General features: G+C 47.3%; 1 protein-coding gene across 1 annotated transcript; it reads right to left on the minus strand.

Moving 5' to 3' along the window:
- Positions 1-506: 506 nt before the first annotated feature.
- On the minus strand, positions 507-13072 carry LOC144678223 (metal transporter CNNM4-like; the record flags this gene model as incomplete). Its single annotated transcript, XM_078538084.1, has 6 exons — positions 507-783; positions 2563-2732; positions 7766-7862; positions 9728-9897; positions 11730-11867; positions 12929-13072. Coding segments are annotated over 6 exons (920 nt in total), but the record flags the coding sequence as incomplete, so codon positions are not given.
- Positions 13073-22451: the final 9379 nt, after the last annotated feature.

Here is a 22451-nt window from a genome sequence, read left to right on the forward strand (position 1 = left end):
AGAGAGAGAGAGAGGAAAAGATAGAGAGAAAACAGCAGCTCGCAACGTGATGGGTCTTTACTGCAATCAACCCAGGATGAGGGCTGCAGTGCTGCACAGCAACACACAGCCCGAACCCATCTGAAACTGTCCAAGATTCCTCGTGACCAGGAGATAGGTGAAAAATGTGTGGTTCCGACACCAGTCTTCAACATTGGAGGTTTGTCTGCTGGGAGGTGACACAAACAGATGGCCATCGACGCCGCGTCTGAGGCAATGGAGGTCTCATCTTCTCTTTCTTCTACTGCTTCCAAAGCTGCCCCACTCCCCCTTATGGCTGTAGTAGCCAGTAAGTCACCAGGCAGGATTTCCCTTTCCGCACACAAGCCCAAATTGTTGCATGTTGTATTGTTCCTCTTTCATCCCGCGTGCGCATACACATACACACATACACATACACACATACACACACACATACACATACACACACACATACACACACACAAATATAAAAAAATTGCACGGCGTTTGTTCGCACAAACCATTTTAAATGCCCAAAAGCTGAGCCCAACCCTCCAGAGTACCAGATGTCTCGGAGCAGGGTCATATACTGTTTTCCAAAGTGTGATTCGATCTACGGTTCAAAGAGTTTTGCTCGTTCAGGAGGTTTGTGGTTTCGTCTGCTATATTCTCTGGTTTCTCCACTGCAGGCATGTCGATCTTCATGTGGAGGTTCTCAGGGGACTGGGGGGTGCTGTCCAATCTCGATGCCAATAATCCATTCTGGTATTGCTGCCGTGTGATCTGCTCATTTTTAAAAAGAAAATGAAATTAAGGGGTGCTCCCGGGTATTCCTACATTTGCCGGATCAGTAGAACACAAACAAACACACCGGAAACTTGGCAGAGAACAGTTACGATGTCAGGTCAATCAATTTGTACCAATTCTGATGTAAAGTCACTGACTTGAATGATAACTATTTCTCTCTCCACAGACGCTGCCAGGCTGGCCAAGTGTTCTCAGCACTACCTTCTGGCATTTTCATAGTGTCTTTCATTACCACGAGCCACTTAAAAGACCTTTAAAGACAATGGAGTACCATTCCCAGTCAATATTCAGTCCCAATTTGTAAAGTGGAGCCATAGCTACTTATCAGCAATGGCAATACCACTCCAACACCCTGTAGGGGGAGCTGCTGAGCTCAGAAGCCAATAGTTAAACAGCAGTGCCACAAGCAGTTGTTGAGCAGTATTGCAACCCCAGTCCCAAACCACTGAGATGTGAGCATGACCAGCACGGCAAGGCCAGCATTTGTTGCCCATCCCCAACTGCCCGAGGTGCTGGTGGCGAGCTGCCTTCTTGAACCATGTTGTAGGTACACCCACAGTGCTGTGGCAAAGGGAGTTCCAGGGTTTTGACCCAGTGACAGTGAAGGAACAGCGATATAGTTCCAAGTAAGGATGGTGTGTGGCTTGGAGGGCAACTTGCAGGTGGTGGTGTTCCCATAGGTCTACTGCCCTCGTCCTTCTAGATAGTAGTGGTTGTGGGTTTGGAAGGTGCTGTCGAAGGAGCCTTGGTGAATTCCTGCAGTGCATCTTGTAGATGGTATACACACTGCTGCTACTGTGCATCGGTGGTGGAGGGAGTGAATGTTTGTGGATGTGGTGCAAATCAAGCGGACTGCTTTGTCCTGGATGGTGTCGAGCTTTGAGTGTTGGTTGGAGCTGCACTCACCCAGGCAAGTGGAGAGTATTCCATCACGGTCCTGCACTTCTGGACAGTCAGGAGTTACTCGCCACAGAATTCCCAGTCTCTGACCTACTATAGCCTGCCTGATCCAGTTAAGTTTCTGGTCAACGGTGACCACCTTCCCCCGCCCCACCTGGATATTGATGGTAGAGGGCTCAGCAATGATAATGCCATTGAATGTCATGGGAAGATGATTACATTCTGTCTTACTGGAGATGGTCATTGCCTGGCACAGAGTCAGCTAACATTGGAATAAGGTACCGGGTGGGGACAGAGCTGTCACTGAGGGACAATGGGTGGGGGTGGGTGCAGTGGGGGTTAAATTGGGCTATGAGTATCTGTAAAGCAAACGGCCAATTAACCCATATTAGGTTAATATTTTATATATGTAGTGCATCATCACTGCACAGGCCCATAAAATGGTTGAAATAACAAGAAGTAAACCTCTAAAAAGCACTGGTTAGGCCTCAAATAGGAGTAGTGTGTTAAATTCTGGGCACCATACACTTTGGGGAGCATGTCAAGGCCTTGGAGTAGGCGCTGTGTAGAAGATTTACCAGAATGATACCAGGGATGAGGGACTTCACTTATGTGAAGAGAATGGAGAAGCCGAGATTGCTCTCCTTAGAGCAGTGAAGGTTAAGGGGTGATTATCAGAAACATATAAAATAAGAGGATGTGATAGAAGTAGATAGGGAGAAGCTGTTTCTACTGGTCAGAGGGTCAGTAACCAGAGGTATGTGACATAAGAACTCTCTCACTACCAAAAAGCTTGCATAGGCACAATGGGCTGAATGGCCTCCCTTGGTGCTGTTTGATCCTATGAACTCTTACCTTGACATACTGCAGGTCAGTCAGTGCCCTGACAGAGAAATCAGGAACGTAATGTGTCAAGGAGACTGTAGTGCTGGGCAGGACTATGGATGGCGTGGATTCCGAGTGCTCAGCATAATGCAGCGACATGGACCGACTTATCTCACTGTTGCGGGAGGACGGACGGGTGTCTAAAGAGAAAAACAGAATGACCAAAAGGTTCAGTATGCACCACAGTTAAGCACAACGCACTGCACTTGGGGCAGGTGCTGCACGGGTTGAAGCAACCAGCAGAACAACCAGCATGGAGTCAACGGACATGCACAGGATGCACATCGCTCACTGCATGCAGGGCAGAGCAACAGTAATCAGCACAGACCGTGCACCAAGGATGCTGCAGTCTGTGGCTCTGTTATCAATATGGCTCTTGCTCCTTTGAAAAAGTCATTCTACGCTGGCTTCCTCCACGCTGTATCCTCATTGCACTGGAACCGCCACCAGTTGCCTACTCTCACTTCCTCTCCCCCCAGAACCTTAGGCTGTACAATTCCCGGGCGTCAGCTCTTCCCACAGCCCTGGTGGGTTGCCTCACTGGTCAGAGTTTCTCCCCTTCTCTCTCTCTTTAACCCTAATGCCTTCCTGCACAAGAGTCCCAGCAATCAGAAGGTGGAATTAAATCGCAGCAGAGGTAAAATGGTTGGAATTCATTGTGGGGGAAAAAAAAGCGGCAATTCGTAGAGACTTAGTGGAGTAAAGGAGTGCAGCTAAAGTCAGCCAGCAAAACAAACAGTAGCAATGTATTCCTCACAGACACATGCAGAGGTGAATAACGAAGGCTAACATTCACTGGGGGGTGGTAACTGCCAGGACTAGTGCTTTACAGTGACAAGCCACCAAATCCTAGCCAATTTCAGGTGGGATTATTATTATTTTTTTTACCCAGGATATTTGGGAATTGAATTCCCTGGACATAGTGGCCTCGCTCATTGTTAGTTGGTTGACGTTCCGCGTACTCTGTTAGTTAAAGGTCAGCCAAGGGGTTCTGACTTTCCTCCCGCTGTAAAAGAATTGAAATCGAGCACAAGTTTAATAGTTTGGCTGAAAGCAACTCCCAGAGGTGCCAGTACTCAGGAAGCCTGAACAAGGGGGCAAGCAATGGTCGAAGTGAGGCGGCGGGACAGAGGAGACGGTAAATTAGAGTGCCGGGGAGGAAGAACAATAATTTCTAACTTTGCTGGAGAGACTTGAAACTTTTCGCCTTGCACTCATCAGGACAAACACAAGAATGACAAATTTCAAACAATCACAAGAGGAGGAAAGGGTGCTGATTGGTTGACAAATCTGCTCGGATTGGCTGAGGCATTGACATGGTGAAAGCAATGAGGAACTATGCTTCCCCATGCTTCCAGGTAATTCAACAAAAAAAGGGCAAGGCTTGAGCATATTCCTTTTGTACACTTGCCCTACGTATGAATGTATGTCACTTCAAGCAAGCGTAAATGAGTCACTGATTATCTTAGTACGATTGTTAATGCAGCTATTAGCGCACTCAGGGTTGTTCAGCAAGTTCCATCATTTGTAATTTGGCATTCTTGCATTTGTCCTGATGAGTGCAAGACGAAAAGCTTCGGCAACGTCTCTATTTTCAACAAGATTTAAGTTCTGTACGACCAAGCGACACTTTTTAATTTATTTGCGGTGCTTGGCCAGCTTGTTGACCAGTGCAATTCTTTTAAGATTGAAACCTCGCTGCACATATCTGAAAGGGAGGATTGCTTAGCCACGTCTATTTTGTTCCCTGTGTTCCACATTCTCATTGCTTTGCAGGTGTGCAGCTCAGAGGGAACATTAGCAATGATATTTACCCTAACAAAGCTCCAGAACATCCCTCCATTTGTAATGGCACCCACTGATCATCGCTACATTGAGATATGACATGGAGGTGTTTTCAGTATCGGGAACCTTCCTTGCCCCAGAAGACAGGCAGCAAGGTCAATTCCTTCACAGCTGGAGCGTTGTGAGCCGGGCACCACACCTTAGAAATAATATATTTGGCCTTGGAGGCACTGCCGTGTAGATTTACCAGAAAGATACCTGCACTCCAAGTGTTAAATCACGAGGAATGATTACACAAACCAGGTTGGAATCCCCAAAATTTAAAAGAGTAAGGGGTGATTTGATCGAAGTTTCAAGATGCCAAGGGGATCAGATAGGGTAGGGACACAAACTATACCTGCTGATGGAGTCTAGGACTAAAAATTAGAGCCAGACCTTTCAGGGATGAAATCACTTCTACACACAAAGGGTGGTGAAAGTTTAGAACTTTCTTCTACAAACAGCATTTGATACTCGATCAATCGTTCAATTTAAAACTAAGATTGATTCATTTCTTTTGTTAACCAAAGGTATTAAAGAATACCCAAAGGCCATTTACGTGGAGTTAGGTCTGAGATCAGCCATGATCTCAGAATGGTATTGAGCTTCGAGGAGCCAAGTGGCTTCCTCCTGTTCCTATGTTCCCAGCAGGGAGGGGTGGAGTCAGTGGGTAGGGCACAGAGTTTGAGATGGGGCAAAAAACAATGGCTTTGCTCTTCTCTGTGTTGTTGGAGGGTTTCTGGTCTTCCAGTACTGGACATGGACAAGCAGTCTGACAATTTCAAAACAGGTCGAGAGGTAGCACTGGGTGTATTCCGGGAGAGGGGGTAACCTTGTGGGAGTGGGAAGAGAAGCTACTGCTGGTGATTCTTTCGCTGCAACTGGATAGACAAGAATGGAACCAGGTCAGTGCAGTCCCACTCGGCTGGATGACAATGAAGGGGTCTTGGAGGAGAATGGTGTGATCAAACATGTCAAAGGCTGCAGACAGATTGAGAAGGACGAGGAGGGAAAGTTTACCTTTGTCACAGTCATATAGGATGTCAGTTGTGACTTTGATAAGAGCCGGTTCAGGACCGTGGCAAGGGTGGACATCTTACTGGGATGATTCAAACGTGGAGTTCCAGGAAAGATCTGAACAGATTTGGGAGGTAACGAGTTCAAGGGCTTTGGCGGGGGAAGGAGATTGCAGATGGGACAGCAAGGACAGATCAAAGGTTGGGTTTTTTTTGGGGAGAGGCCAGATTTGAAGGAGAGAGAAACAGCACTCAAGGGGCAAGAATCTTAACAATATGAGCTAACATTCGAGCCAGGGAGAAAAGCTGGGTTACCGGTTAGAAGTGGGATTTAAAAGGTTTATTGCAAGACATGACACAAAGACAAAGGTACAGCCCCGTGTTAATCACTCAGGCCCAGGCCAGCTCAAAGGCAGCCGCAAGACGTCAACAGGGGGCAGGACACAAGGGGCTCACGCTTGTCCTCAAAAGGTCCATGAGCCTCAGATACGCATCAAATCAAAATGTTTGCTACCCTCACGACTTTATGATCCCCAAGGAAGAAGGGGTGAGAGAGGAAGTAAAAACTGTGCAAACCATGCAAGATTTACCTTGAAACCAAGAAAATAGGGAAGCTTGTTTGAGGCTGCAAGTACGAAGCCTGGAAGTAGGAGCTAGGAGATGAAGATGAAGCAACAGAGAGAGGGAGGGAGAGAGAAAGATTAAAATGCACAGACCCAGAGCAGGTAAGCAGTCACTTTACTGGTACTCAATAAGGAAAAGATAGAAGGAAAAGACTCTCATCTCTACAGCACCTTTCATGGCTTCAGGACGTCCCAAAGCGCTTTCCAACCAATAAATTGTCTTTGATGTGCAGTCAGTGTCGTACCAAATGAAACATGGCAGATAATTTGTATACAGTGAGCTCCCACAAGCAGCAACTTAATAATGACCAGGTAACCAACCTGCTGCCCCGTGACAATATCATGTGAAAACAGTGTCAGTTATCACATGTACCCTGATGACATCCAGCCCTACCTCAGCATCACCTCTCTCAACCTGGCTCAAAATGGTCAGGCTGCTTGTCCATGTCCAGTACTGGAGGATCAGAAATCCTCCAACAAAAAGAGAAGACCAAAACCATTTTTTACCTAAGTGACATTGGTTGAGGGTTAAAACATTGGCCAGAACACTGAGGAGGACTCTCCTGTTCGTCTTCAAAACCTGTATAAAACACTGGTTCGTCCTCAACTGGAGTACTGCACCCAACCCTGAACTCCACACTTTAGGAAAAATGTGAAGGCATTAGACAGGGTGCAGCAAAGATTCACGTGAATGGTTCCAGGGATTAACAATTTCAGTCACATAGAAAGACAGAAGTTAGAACTGTTCTCCTAAGAGAAGAGAAGGTTTAGAGGAGACTTGATAGAGATGTTCAAGATCATGATAGGTCTGGACTGAGTAGATAGGGAGAAACTGTTCCCACTGGCGGAAGGACAGAGAACCAGAGTGCACTGATTTAAGGCGATTGGCAAAAGAAGCAATGGCAACATGAGGATAAACTTTTTCACACAGCGAGTGGTTAGGATCTAGAATGCACTACCTGAGTATGGAGGAGGCAGGGTCAATAGAAGGGGAATTATCTGAAAAGGAAGAAGGGCTACAGGGAAAAAGCGAGGGAGTGGCACTGGGTGAATTGCTCCTTCAGAGGACCAGCACAGACACAACGGAAGCAAGTGGCCACCTCCTGTGCTAAATCCATTCTGATCCATACAATGAAAGCAGTGCAAAGGGATCTTTTACATCCAACTGAGGGGGCAGACAGGGGCTTAGTTTAAAACCTCATCTGAAAGGCGACACCTCTGACAGTCCAGCATGCCTGCAGCACTGCACTGGATATGTCAGCCTAGATTTTGTGCTCATGTCTCTGCAGTGCGATTAAATCTCACAACCTCCTGACTCAAGAGTGCTAACCCGAGCCACAGCTACCCTTTCAGTGGTGAAGCCAGGCAACATGTGCTCACACAAAGGGCAGTGGGACTCTAGGATTCTCTCCCCAGAAAGCTGCTGAGGCTGGGACTGGGGTCGGGGGTCAACAGAAAATTTCAAAACAGATCCATTTTTGTGAGGTAAGGGTATGAGCCAAGGGTACAGAATCAAGCGGCGAGATGGGGTTAAGATTCAGGTTAGCCACGATGTAGCTAAATGGTGGAACAGTCGAGGGGCTGAGTGGCCTCCTTCTAAATTCTCTATTTCTAAAATCTGGTTCAGACAGCTCCAGCTGGGTTTAATGGCTGTTGATGTTCTGTAAAGTATAAAGACAACAGTAAATAAATAAATGGAATCATTCTTACCCATAGTCGGATTGCCGAGGGCCATGGTACCATAATAGGAGAACGGTCCCGTCTCAAACTTCATGTCCTCTTTCCCAGCCTCTGCCTCCACTTTACCCTGAGGTATAACAACGATTATTTAGAATCATAGAAAGTTTACAGCACAGAAAGAAGCCACTTAGCTCATCGTGTCGAAAATGAGTCACCCAGCCTAATCCCGTTCTTCAGCTCTGCAGAGTATGCCACTTGAGGTGCATATCCAGGCAACTTTTAAATGAGTTGAGGGTTTCTGCCTCTACTACCCTTTCAAGCAGTGAGCTCTAGGCCCTACAACCCTCTGGGTGAAGAATTTTTCCTAATCACCCTTCTGCCAATCACTTTAAATCTATGTTCCCTCGTCACTGACCTCTGCTAAAATAGGTCCTTCCCATCCACTCTATCCAGGCCCCTCACAATTTTGTACATCTTAATCAAATCTCCTCTCAAGCTCCTCTGTTCCTGTTTAAACAGAATGCAAACCGGAAGCCTCAGACTTAATCAATGCACAATTAGAAACGTTGTAAACATTAATCTTGGCACCTTTCTCTCTCTCTCCTCACCAGGCAGTGATACTTCCTGACGTAAGGTTCCCTTCATCACTTTATCCTTGAGAGGGCTGAATGCCAATCCATCATGAGGGACATTGCAGATTGTCTCAATCCTGGCCTCACTTCTCATAAGAATCAATGGATTGGCAGCATAAATTCTGACTGTTTTTTCTCCTGCCGAACCGAGCAAAAGTTCAATTAGCACAACTCCCACTGAGTGCAGTTAGAGACAGGGAATTGAGCTTGGGACCAGATGTAGTGCACTGACCAACTGGACAAACGGGGATCGGAAGGTGTATAACACTGCGATGCTCGAGACATCACAGTTATGAGAGAGAAAGGTTGGGCAGACCAGAGGGCAGGACTTTTCCTGACCATATTTGTTGGTACATTCTAATGTGGTCTATGTGCGGAGATAGTATTATGAGTTGGATAAAACTGGGGTGAAATATTGGTGGGGCAGGCTGTCGGAGGTGAGAGAGGGGAGTTTGAGAGGATGAATTATGAGTATCAATGGCTTCCATTTATATCACGACTTCAATGTAGTAAAAAGGTCCCAAGTACCTTCACAGGAGGGTGGCGGACAAATCTGACACCAAGCCACATACGGCAATATTAGAGCAGATGACCAAACGCTTGGTCAAAGAGGTAGGTTTTAAGGAGCGTCTTAAAGGAAGAGTGGTTTAAAAGAATTCCAGAGCTTCAGGCCCAGGCAGCTGAAGGCATGGCCGCCAATAGTGAAGCTATGGAAGTCAGGAAAACGCAAGAGGCCATAATAAGAGGAGCACAGATACCTGGGAGGGTTGTTGGAATGGGGTAGATTACAAAGATGGGGAGGGGTGAGGGTCACGGAGGGATTTGAAAACAAGGATGGGAATTTTGAAAATCAAGGTGACACTGGACTGGGAGCCAGTGCAGCTCAATGGGTAGAGGGTGAATGGGATGTGGTGCGAGTTGGGATACAGGCAGCTGGAGTTTTGGATGAACTGAAGTTTATGAAGAGTGGAAAATTGGAGGCCGGCCAGCAGTACATTGGTATAGTCAAGTCTGGAGATAGCAAAGACACAAGATGGGCAACGGTACAAAGTAGAAGTAGGTGGTCTTAATTGATGGAGCAGGTGTGGGGCTGGAAGCTGAGCTGAGGAACAAATGGGACACAGTTTACAAGCAGTCTGGCTCAGTCTCAGACAGTGGCTCGGGGGAGGAATGGAGTCAATGGTTAGGGAACAACTAAGGCTGAATCTCATACAATCCATGCTGGCTTCAGCTCTACATTTTTCTCCTAGGCACGGAGTCAGTGGTATAACATTCGCCTGCTGCCTAGATTTAGATTGGTGACTCAGGAAGGGTTTTCGGAGAGAAGTGACTAAACAAGTCAGATTAAGAAGCTCCTTACCTGTAAAATGAGGACAAAGTAATCGACTGTCTTTCCACGTACGTACAGATAGTGTTCAGCAGCCATCTTGTTGCCCTCATCAAACTTGATTTCGTTGATGACGTCGGGGTGCTTGAGGAGGCGAAGCAAGATCTTCTCTGACATGTAAGCAGTGGCAAAAAGACTGACCTCTGCAAAGGAGAGGGGGAAGGATCAAGCAAAACACTCAGGTGCAAGCACTGCCACCAATACACACACACCCCACGTGTGAATGACTTAGTATCAACTCAGTTCTTACTTGGTATTTCTGGGCACAACTGCCCCTCCACCAGCGCTCATAGTGGGGGTAATCATGGGTATCCCAATGGAGCACGTGCTCCAGTGAGGGCCTGCGCCAGGGGGACAGGATGCCCATGCACCAGTGGGGGCCAGTGCCTATGAACCCTTGCCCCAGTAAGCGCCAGCATACATGAGACCTGTGCCCCTGTGCAAGTCAGTGACCCTGGGAGTTAACAAAAGGCCTGGATGAAGATTTCCGCAGGTGGCTGAATAGGAGCAGAGTTGGCAGACATTAAGGAGGTTCGTCTTTGGGACGAAGTCCTAATTTTGCCAAAACTCATTTAGCCAAGCGTGAAGTCGCTCAACATTCATCATAGACCCTTGGCCAGAGTGTGCCATGGAGCTAGCAGAGGTCACGATGACCAGCCCATATCTCTATCAAACCAGCTCTCTGTCTCAGTCAAATGCAAAAGCAGAAAGCGCAGGAGGTATAAAAAAAAAGCTGACTTTTTTCAAATCTTCGCTAATTCATGCAAACTACAAACAGGTTTCTGTTCCAGCAACTGTGCCATGTTTTTCTCACAGTCCGAGACAGACAAGCTGGGTAATTGCCTGGATCCCTGTAATTAAGTCTTCACTTGCGGCTGACTGTGTTCACTGAGCTCATCTGTCTACGCAGCACAGCCAGGACAATGTGCTTTCACAGCATTGACAACAAGTGAAACTAACTCAATCGTGGGAGGAACGAACATGAACAGGCACACACACACTCTCATCCTTATTTTCAAATCCCTCCCACTGTTTTGCCCCACCCTCTCTGTAACCTCCTCCATCCAAACAATCCTGAGATACCTGCACCACTCCAATTCCGCCCTCTTGAGCATTCCTGATTTTAATCATTCCACCATAGGCAGCTGTGCTTTCAGCTGCCGAGGCCCTGAGCCCCAGAATTCACTCCCTTAACCTTTCTACCTCCCCCTCTTTCCAGACACTTCTCAAGCATCTTACGTGGCTCGGTGTCAAGTTTTGTTTGATTAATTATTGGTGAGGTGCCTTAGGGGCATTTGCCTACATTAAAGGCGCAAGCTGTTATTGTTGGGTTATTAAATTTTGTGGAGATTATGGGGTAGACACAGAAGGGTTGTCCCTATTCTGAGATGTACATCATTAGGATTTCTCTGATTTTAAGAGCTCCTGGGCTCCCTGCTGGGAGGGGTAGTCAGTACAAGCTCCGCAGGCACTGGCGGGGTATCCAACAGCAAAAGCAGCTACGGCGACACAGCATCCACCGCTACCAGATACCCCCGCCCACAAGCAGTGCTGCCACTGGGCTTCAATCCTAACACACTGCAGGAGGAATGGGCAAACCTCACTCCAATGCCGCTCATTAGAAGTATAAGGCACAGAAGGAAGCCATTCGGCCCACTGCGTCTGTGCTAACTCTTTGAAAAAGCTATCCAATTAGTTCCGCTCCCCTGCCCATTTTCAGTTTGCAACCATAACTTCAATCCCTCTTTAGTAGGTTAACATTGAATCTGCTCCCACCACACATTTGGGCAGCGGGTTCCAGATCACAACAGAATTTTCTCCTCATCGTCTCTGGGTTTACCAACAAATGTACCTGTCCTTTGGATGTTCAAAATAAATTTCGATCTGCAGAACAGGGAAGTGGAGAGCACGCTCTACTCCCAGCACAACAGCTGAGGGGCAGCGCTTTGGCACAAAGTTTAAAGAAGCCACTCACCCGTCGATAGGAAGCGATGAGCAGCCAGCAGCAGCTGAGGGGACACCTTGACTTTCACCTCGTGGACGCTGGGTTTGAAGACTGAGAAGTCTCTTTTCTTGCCGGGGTGAGCAACCTTACGCTTGGAGCGATTGTCAGCTGAAAAAGACACGAGGGGAGCTCAGAACCCACTTCACCAATCCATGCACTCTTCTACTCTCCTCCCCCCAACACCTAGTACAGACAACTTTGGTCTGGTCACATCTGGAGCACTGTGCTCATATCTGGCCGCTGCACCTCAGGAAGGAGAGTCCCCTTCTGAAGAGTCATATTGGGCTCGAAACATTAATCCCGTTTCTCTCTCCATGGATACCGCCAGACCTGATGCGTTTTTCCAGCATTTTCTGTTTTATTTCAGGAAGAAGATATTGGCCTTGGGAAGGGTGCAGCACAGATTTACCAGAAAGATACCAAGGCTAAAAAGGTTAAATGACAGGGAGAGACTTGTATTCCTGGAGTAATAGAAGATTAAGGGGTGATCTAATTGCCGTGTTTAAGATGTTTAAAGGATATGATAGGGTAGATAAAGAGGTTCACTACCACCTGGAAGTTCCCCTCCAAACCACTCACCATCCTGACTGGGGAATATATCACCGTTCCTTCACTGTTGCTGGGTCAAAATCCTGGAGCTCCTTCCCTAGCAGCACTGTGGGAACTCCCTCCCTAACAGCACTGTGGGTGTACCTACACCACAGGGACTGCAGCGGTTCAAGAAGGCGGCTCGCCACCACCTGCTCAAGGGCAATTAGGGATGGGCAATAAATGCTGGCCTAGCCAGCAACACCCACATCCCGTGAATGAATAACATAAAAACTGTTTGCTTTAGTGGTTGGTGGGGAGTAGAAAAAGATAGAAGAACAAGGGAACAGAACCTGAAAATAAAAGCTAGACCATTCAGGGATGATGTCAGGAAACACTTCCTCACAGAAATGGTAATGGAAATCTGAAGCTCTACGCCCCCCCAAAAGTATGTAAGGGCTGGGGATCAATTGAAAATTTCAAAACAGATTGTTAGACAAGGATATTATGGATGGGGAGGCAAGGCAGGTAAATGGAGTTAAGATACAGAGCAACCGTGATCCAATCGAATAACAGGGCAGGCTCAAGGGGATGAATGGCATCCTCTTGTTCTCAACTACCTGAACATCAAAGCAACTCACTGTACATGTCTGATTCATCAAGAATTTCCGATTTGATGATCTCTTCAATAACATCCTCCAGAGTGACCAGGCCCAGCACCTCGTAGAAGGGATCGCCCTCACCTTCACTGTTCACCTTCTGTACAATCGCCAGGTGTGATTTACCTGATAAAACAGTGAGCATTAGTTAGAAACAGATTAAATAAAGACAAAAAAAAACAGGGCGCTGGTGAGAAGTGACTGAAGCATTCTGGGAGAAGTCATCGCAGCCACCGCGACTCAGGAGGGAATCGAGGAGGACCCACTGTCAAGGAATGGGAGTCTCCTGGGAGTAGACTGAGGGAGGAGCACTGGAGCGGTGAGTATAAATCTAGCTTACCTCGGGGATTCGCGGCCTTGTCTCTAGGAAGCAGCACCGGAGCGGTGACCTCGGGGCACAGAGTAACTGAAGCCAAAACTGAAAAGGTGGCGTCACATGAAAGCTGTGACCTGATTGGTTGGTAGGAAATCTGTACCAAATTTGAAAAAAACACTGCAAAGCTAACTAATAAATTAATTATCTAAGTAGAGATGTCTGGGCAGGTGATGTGCTGTAGCTGAATGTTGTGGGAGCTGGCAGATCCCATTGCGAGCCGCAGTGACCACATCTGCAGCAACTGTTGGTTGCTGGAGGAACTCTGGCTCAGAATTGATCAGCTGGAGTCCGAGCTCCGGACGCTGCGGCACATCCGGGAGGGGGAGAGTTACCTGGACACTTTGTATCAGGAGGCGGTCACACCCGATAGTTTAAGTACCTCAAGTCCGGTCAGGGTCAGCAGGGTGTGACTGCAAGTGAGGCAGGTAGAGGGATCCTGTGTTCAGGAACAGAGGAGCCTCAGCTCTTGACCTTGTCCAACAGGTACGAGGTACTTTCTCCCTGTGTGGATGAGGAAGAGGGCTGTAGGGAGGATGAGCCAGCTAACCACGGCACCGTGGCACAGAAGGCCATTCAAGAGGGGGGAGCAAAAAGACAAGTGGTAGTTGCAGGGGATTCTATAATTAGGGGAATTGATAGCTTCCTCTGTTAGCAGGATCGAGAGTCCCGCATGGTATGTTGCCTGCCCGGTGCCAGGGTGAGGGACATCTCTGACCGGCTTGAAAGGATATTGGAGAGGGAGGGGGAGGATCCAGCTGTTGTGGTCCACGTCGGGACAAATAACATAGGTAAGACTAGGAAAGAGGGCCTGTTTGGGGATTATCAGGAACTAGGAACTAAAGTAAAGAACAGGTCCTCAAGGGTTATAATCTCCGGATTACTAGCCGAGCCACGTGCAAATTGGCACAGGGACGCGAGAATAAGGGAAGTAAACACGTGGCTAAAGGAGTGGTGCGGGAAAGAGGGATTCCATTTCGTGGGGCACTGGCGTCAGTATTGGAACAGGAGGGATCTGTACCGTTGGGACGGTCTCTACCTGAACCGATCTGAGACCAATGTTCTAGCGAACAGGGTAAGTAGGGTGGTCAACAGGACTTTAAACTAGAAAATGGTGGGGGGGTGGAGGAGGGAAGGGTAAAACTCCAAGAATGGGAAACAAAGCAGCAGGTTAGCGTATGGGGGGGTGGATTCAACTTCATGGAAAATTATGAAAAAACTGAAAACAAAGGAGAGCCCAGGAAAGGCTATTACAATCTCCAGAACACAAAATAGGACAGAGTGTTTGGAAAGGGCTAGGAATCTAACTTCAAGCACATCAGATAAAGGGACGACAATGAGAAAGGGGACGGGAAATACAGGACGGAAAGTGTTGTATCTGAATGCACGCAGTATACGAAATAAGGTAAATGAGCTTGTGGCACAGATTGAAATTGGCAGGTATGATGTGGTGGGCGCCACAGAGACATGGCTGCAAGGGGATCAGGACTGGGAGCTAAATATCCAAGGATATACATCCTATCGAAGAGATAGGCAGGTTGACAGACGGGATGGAGTTGCTTTGTTAGTAAGAAATGAAATTAAATCGATAGCAAGAAACGATGCAGGATCAGATGATGTAGAATCTGTGTGGGTAGAGTTGAGGAACCGCAAAGGTAAAAAGACTGTAATGGGAGTTATGTACAGGCCTCCGAACAGTAGTCAGGATGTGGGGCACAAGATACACCAGGAGATAGAAAAGGCGTGTAAGAAAGGCAAGGTTACAGTGATCATGGGGGGATTTCAATATGCAGGTAGACTAGGAAAATCAGGTTGGTTGTGGATCCCAAGAAAAGGAATTTGTGGAATGTCTACGAGATGGCTTTTTGGAGCAGCTTGTGGTGGAGCCCACTAGGGAACAGGCAACTCTAGATTTAGTGATGTGTAATGAGGCAGATTTGATAAGGGAGCTTAAGGTGAAGGAACCCTTAGGAGGAAGTGACCATAATATGATAGAATTTACCCTGCAATTTGAGAGGAAAAAGCTGGAATCAGATGTAACGGTATTACAGTTGAATAAAGGCAACTACAGAGGCATGAGGGAGGAGCTGGCCAGAATTGACTAGGAGATGAGCCAAGCAGGAAAGACAGTGGAACAGCAAGCAAGAGTTTCTGGGAGTAATTTGAGAGACACAGCAAAAATTCATCCCTAGGAAGAAGGAGCATACTAAAGGGAGGACGAGGCAACCATGGCTGACAAGGGAAGTCAGGAACAGCATAAAAGCTAAAGAGAAAGCATACAATGCGGCGAAGAGCAGTGGGAAACCAGGGAATTGGGAAGCCTACAAAGACCAACAGAGGACAACTAAAAAAGAAATAAGGAGGGAGAAGATTAAATATGAGGGTAAACTAGCCAGTAATATAAAAGAAGATTGCAAGAGTTTTTTTTAGATATATAAAGGGTAAGAGAGAGGCAAAAGTGGACATTGGGCCGCTGGAAAATGACACTGGAGAAGTAGTAGTGGGGAACAAAGAAATGGCGGAGGAACTGAATAGGCACTTTGTGTCAGTCTTCACAGTGGAAGACACAAGTGACATCCTCAAAGTTCAAGAGAGTCAGGGGACAGAGGTGAGTATGTTGGCCATTACCAAGGAGAAGGTGCTAGGAAAACTGAAAGGTCTGAAGGTGGATAAATCACCTGGACCAGATGGATTACACCCCAGAGTTCTGAAGGAGATAGCTGAAGAGATAGTGGAGGCGTTAGTGGTGATCTTTCAGGGATCAATGGAGTCAGGAAGGGTCCCAGAGGACTGGAAAATCGCTAATGTAACCCCCCTGTTTAAGAAGGGAGTGAGGCAAAAGACGGGAAATTACAGGCCGATTAGCCTGACCTCGGTCTTTGGTAAGACTTTAGAGTCCATTATTAAGGATGAGATTTCAGAATACTTGGAAGTGCATGGTAAAATCGGACAAAGTCAGCATGGTTTCATCAAGGGGAGGTCATGCCTGACAAATCTGTTAGAATTCTTTGAGGAGGTAATGAGTAGGTTAGACAAAGGAGAGCCAATGGATATTATCTACTTGGATTTCCAGAAGGCCTTTGACAAGGTGTCGCACAGGAGGCTGCTCAGTAAGTTAAGAGCCCATGGTGTTAGAGGCAAGGTACAAGCATGGATAGAAAATTGGCTGTCTGGCAGGAGGCAGAGAGTGGGGATAAGGGGGTCCTTCTCAGGATGGCGGCCGGTGACTAGTGGAGTTCTGCAAGGGTCAGTGTTGGGACCACAACTTTTCACTTTATACATTAATGATCTAGATGAAGGAACTGAGGGCATCCTGGCTAAGTTTGCAGATGATACAAAGATAGGTGGAGGGACAGGTAGTATTGAGGAGGCGGGGAGGCTGCAGAAGGATTTTAGACAGGTTAGGAGAATGGGCAAAGAAGTGGCAGATGGAATACAACGTGGGGAAGTGTGAGGTCATGCACTTTGGTAGGAAGAATAGAGGCATAGACTATTTTCTAAATGGGGACAGAATTCAGAAATCTGGAGTACAAAGGGACTTGGGAGTCCTAGTCCAGGATTCTCTTAAGGTTATCTTGCAGGTTGAGTCAGTAGTTAGGAAGGCAAATGCAATGTTGGCATTTATTTCGAGAGGACTAGAATATAAAAGCAGGGATGTACTGCTGAGGCTTTATAAGGCTCTGGTCAGACCACATTTAGAATATTGTGAGCAATTTTGGGCCCCATATCTCAGGAAGGATGTGCTGGCCCTGGAGAGGGTCCAGAGGAGGTTCACGAGAATGATCCCAGGAATGAAAGGCTTAACATATGAGGAACGTTTGAGGACTCTGGGTCTATACTCGATGGAGTTTAGAAGGATGAGGGGGGATCTGATTGAAACTTACAGAATACTGAAAGGCCTGGATAGAGTGGACATGTCCATTATGTTTCCATTAGTAGGAGAGACTAGGACCTGAGGGCACAGCCTCAGAGTAAAGGGAAGACTTTTTAGAACATAGATGAGGAGAATTTTCTTTAGCCAGAGAGTGGTGAATCTATGGAATTCATTGCCACAGAAGGCTGTGGAGGCCAGGTCATTGAGTGTATTTAAGACCGAGACAGATAGGTTCTTGACTGGTAAGGGGATCAAAGGTTATGGGGAGAAGGCAGGAAAATGGGGTTGAGAAACTTATCAGCCGTGATTGAATGGTGGAGCAGACTCGATGGGCCAAATGGCCTAATTTCTGCTCCTATGTCTTATGGAAAGGGAGGGAAAAAAAATGAGTTAAGCTTCATTTATACCCAGTTCAGGTACAGCACAGGAGAGTAAAGATCCCTTTACACCGTCCCCATCAAACACTCCCAGGCAAATAAGGCACAGGTTAGATACAGTAAAGCTCCCTCTATAGTGCACATCTGTGACTCCCCCAGGCGGGGAAGGAATGCGGGTCTGTGTCTGCGATCCCCCCCACCGGCGGCAGAATAGTGTGGGCTTGTCTGCGAAAGAATGCAGGTCTGCGCCTATGGTTCCTCTAGACGGTGAAGGAATGCAGGTCTACATATGTGTTCCCCCAAGGTGTGTCTGTATCTGCGATCTCCCCAGACGGTGAAGGAACACGGGTCTGTGCCGGCGATTCCCCCCCCAGACAGTGAAGGAATGCGGGTCTGGTCTACGATTCCCCCAGACAGGGGAGGAATGTGGGTGTGTCTGCGATTCCCCAAGGTGATGATGGAATGTGGATCTATGTGCATAACCCCACCAGATGATGGCCGGGGCGGGGGGGTGGGTGGGGGGGGTGTCTAAATCTGTGACAGGTCTTTCAAAAAGCTGTTTAATTAGTCCCACTCCCTGCTCCTTCTCAGAGTCCTATTTTTCTTATTTAAAAATTATCAATGAATCTGCTTCCATAAGACATAGGAGCAGAAATTAGGCCATTGGGCCCATTGAGTCTGCTCCGCCATTCAATCATGGCTGATATGTTTCTCAACCCCATTCTCCCGCCTTCTCCCCGTAACCTTTGATCCCCTTACCAATCAAGAACCTATCTATCTCGGTCTTAAATACACTCAATGACCTGGCTTCCAGAGCCTTCTGTGGCAATCACGCCTTCAGGTAGTACATCCCAGATCACAAGTTGCAAATAATATTTTCATCTCCCCTCCAGTTCTTTGGCTCTGTCCCTTGGTTAATGGCCATCTAGTGGAAACAGTTTCTCCTTATTTACTCCATCAAAATACCTCAATTCTGAACGTCTCTATTAAATCCTCCCACAACCATCTCTTGCTCCAAGGGGAACACACATAGCTTCTGTAGCCTCTAATCTGCCTGCTCAAAGGTTAAAATAGGCCCAAGCCACCCCTGCCCATGACAGGATTGCTATTCTCCAGCGATGACAGTCTTGTGGTCACCAATCTAGATGGTTTCACTCCCACACAGCTTTCTTAAAAGCTCTCAATTATGTACTGCTGGATTGACCCGCACCCTTATGCGGACTTATAATAAGAGCGTGAGCCACTGAGGGGGAGCAGGAGGGAGAGATTAATTGAAGGAGCCGCATGACCTCACGGATCATGAGGGCAGAACTGGCTTGATTTACAGACCACAGACTATAAGTGCAGCGTGGGTAGTTGCTGCAAGCGAGCTTGATTTAGGCTCTCAGCACTAAATTTAATCTTAAATCACAGCATTCACACACATCAAATACCAGCTGCTTTTCCACATTAATGGCCAACCGCACAGAAAAACAGTGCCCCTTTCAACTGGCTCTCTGCCTCATCTCCTGATCGGCTCTTTCCCACCATTTTGACCATCTGTCCTAGTATCTCCATTTGACTTCTTGCCAAATTTTGCTCGACAGTGTTCCTTGGGCTGTTAAACTACAATAAAGGCACTATACAAATGTATGCTGTTGTTCAGCTTTCATGGCGTCCTACAGTCTGGGTCTTATCTCATCCCCTGGGTTTCCAGGAGACGCTCAATCTGCTACCAGACAAGACACAACTGGGGGCCAATGCAAGGTGAAGGTGGGAGATAAAGGAGACAGCAAGGGGGAGACACAGAGACGATGTCTTGTTAATTATTGCTGCAACTGAGCAAGTGGGAGAAGCCAGAACTGCTATACATATCAGTGCAGGTTTATAATATTGTCAGCAAACTGTCACACAGTTAACAATTAAACTGCTTGGTCTCAAGAATAGTCAGCTGTCCTTTAACGTTACAGTCAGCATGTCGCCATTGGTAGAACTCTACCCTCAGGAGGAGATATGTGTGTTCACTGCCCAGTCCAGGATTGATAATCTACACTGACAGGAAGCGGCATGGTAAACAGAGCTTGTGCGCCCCCCTGCCACATGGATTTTAAAAGATCCCCCAGCACTATTCAAAGAGGAGCAGGAACCTCTCCCAGCACCCTGACCAACACTCCATTCACCACCTCAGGACCCCCCAAAGTGCTTTATAGCATCTTTGAAGAAGTTGTAGCTGTCATTGTAACTTAGGAGACGTCGCAACCAATTTACGTACAGCAAGATCCCACAATCAGCAATGTGTTAAGGGCCAGATGATCCATCAGTCATGCTGATTGGGGGAATAAACAGCCAATGAAGTCGTTTAACTACAAAGCAGTCACTGTTTGCACCCAGAAAGTTCTCATTAAAGAGCAACAAGATGACCAGTTCATCTACTTTAGTTATGTCAAACGAAGGATAAGTATTGGCCAGGACCTGGGGACAAGAGCTCCCCTGCTCTTCTTTGAAATAGTGCCGTGGGATCTTTTATATTCACTCGAGGTGGGAAACAGAGCCTGGGTTTAACGTCTCATTCGCTGTCGAGAATGAGGTGGCAGCAGCCCGAGAACAGGGATTCCACACAGTGAGAAAAGGCCCACGTTCTACCCCCCCACACTTCCCAAAACTCGTGGGAAGGTTGGACTCCCGCTTCACAGCGTGGAACAGTAGTACTGCGAGAAACTCCCTGTTTGTTCACGGATTGATCTTCCCTCAGCGAAGCCACATTGATATTTACTTAGGCACAGGGCCAAGATTCACGTTAATATATAGCAGGAGCAGCAACAAAAGCTGCATTGTACCAACGGCTCAGATCCTGCATAAAACTGCCAATTATCTCTGTCCTGCCCTGGCCTGTATCTCAGTATTGTCTGCAAGCCTACATGAGGAACACAAACGGTTTTGGTCTCCTCCATACCACTCAGGTTGGGGTTCCCACTTCTTAGCCAGAAGCAGGTCTGAGGGGGAAGGACCTCTCTTCAAATCATTGCCACCTGGCAACCTCAGCAACATGCGCTGATAGAGTTGTGACCCATTATTAAACATTGTTGCTTTCTCCAACAGGACAGGTGCTCTTTATTCAGCACACAGACACCCATGCCCCTCAAAAACCCAAATTAATCCCTGCTCTGGGAGCGTTTGATGGGGACAGAGGGAGCTTTACTCTGTATCTAACCCTGTGTTGTATCTGTCCTGGGAGTGTTTGATGTGGACAGTGTAGACGGAGCTTTACTCTGTATCTAACCCCGTGCTTACCTGTCCTGGGAGTGTTTGATGGGGACAGTGTAGAGGGGGCTTTACTCTGTATCTAACCCCAGGCTGTACCTGTCCTGGGAGTGTTTGATGTGGACAGTGCAGAGGGAGCTTTACTCTGTATCTAACCCCGTGCTTACCTGTCCTGGGAGTGTTTGATGGGGACAGTGCAGAGGGAGCTTTACTCTGTATCTAACCCCGTGCTTACCTGTCCTGGGAGTGTTGATGGAGACAGTGTAGAGGGAGCTTTACTCTGTATCTAACCCCGTGCTGTACCTGTCCTGGGAGTGTTTGATGGGACAATGTAGAGGGACTTTTACTCTGTATCTAACCCTGTGCTGTACCTGTCCTGGGAGTGTTTGATGGGACAATGTAGGTGGAGCTTTACTCTGTATCTAGCCCTGTGCTATACCTGTCCTGGGAGTATTTGATGTGGACAGTGTAGAGGGAGCTTTACTCTGTATCTAACCCCGTGCTTACCTGTCCTGGGAGTGTTTGATGGGGACAGTGTAGAGGGAGCTTTACTCTGTATCTAACCCCGTGCTGCACCTGTCCTGGGAGTGTTTGATGGGGACAGTGTAGAGGGAGCTTTACTCTGTATCGAATCTGCACTGTATCTGCTCTGTGAGTGTTTAACACTAGGTTCAGAAATACAAAAGAGACATTTTGTATCAAGGAACATAAAAACACCCTGCAACAGAAACAATGTCAGATTCACCCAGTGATGATGCCATCATTTAACCAGGCACCAGCAGGGTATGAAAAGATGTAAATTCAGATCCACCAGCTGCTGAAGTTCAACCTTGGCTGTGATTGGAAACCAACCCTCATCTCAAGGGAGTGCCTGCTGGAGTCCACAATGTGTTAAAGCCCAGGAGCTGCAGAGCAGGTTAAGAGCAGTTTCCAGCGAACTGCACCCTCCCTGCTCACTTCTCCACATCACTATGTGCAAAACGTATCTTTGACTCCACATTTCATTGCAGCATCTCGTGATGTGGCCCACTCCACGGGCTTGAGCGTCGGGCTGAAAATACCAGTGCAGGACTGAGGGAGTGTCACACTCACTGTTAGAAGCGCCGTCTGTCAGATAAGGCATTAAACCATGGCCCCAGCTACCCCTTCGGGTGCAAAAGAATCCAAAATACTATTTAAAAGAGGTGCCCCCACCAAAATTAATCCCTCAATCAACATTAGAAAAACCAGATTCGCTGGTCATTGCCGTCAGTGGGAGCTTGCTGTGCACAAATTGGCTGCACATTCCCTACATCACAAGAGTGATCACACTTGCAAAGTACTTCACTGGCTGGGATATCCTGAGGTTGTAAATAAACTGGGGCACTTCCTTATGGGCATGCACATGTGACCGAGGCTGCAGTAACCAGGAGTTACAGCTCATTGATCTTAAAAGCAACAAGGTGTAGGTCTGCCCTGGGGCTTGTTGAATCACTGCTACCAATACATAATGGGAAGGGGAGGGTAGAGAAAGAACATAAAATCGCACCCAATTAACCTTTAAAGGTCATGCACCACACATGATCAAATTTCCATCAAAGGTGTAGGTTTTACAAAACATCTTAAAAGACGATGGGTGAGGGGAAAGAGGCTGAAAAGTTT

Source organism: Cetorhinus maximus, unplaced genomic scaffold (assembly GCF_964194155.1).
Source record: "Cetorhinus maximus unplaced genomic scaffold, sCetMax3.hap1.1 HAP1_SCAFFOLD_3824, whole genome shotgun sequence".
In the NCBI taxonomy this organism is placed as follows: Eukaryota; Metazoa; Chordata; class Chondrichthyes; order Lamniformes; family Cetorhinidae; genus Cetorhinus; species Cetorhinus maximus.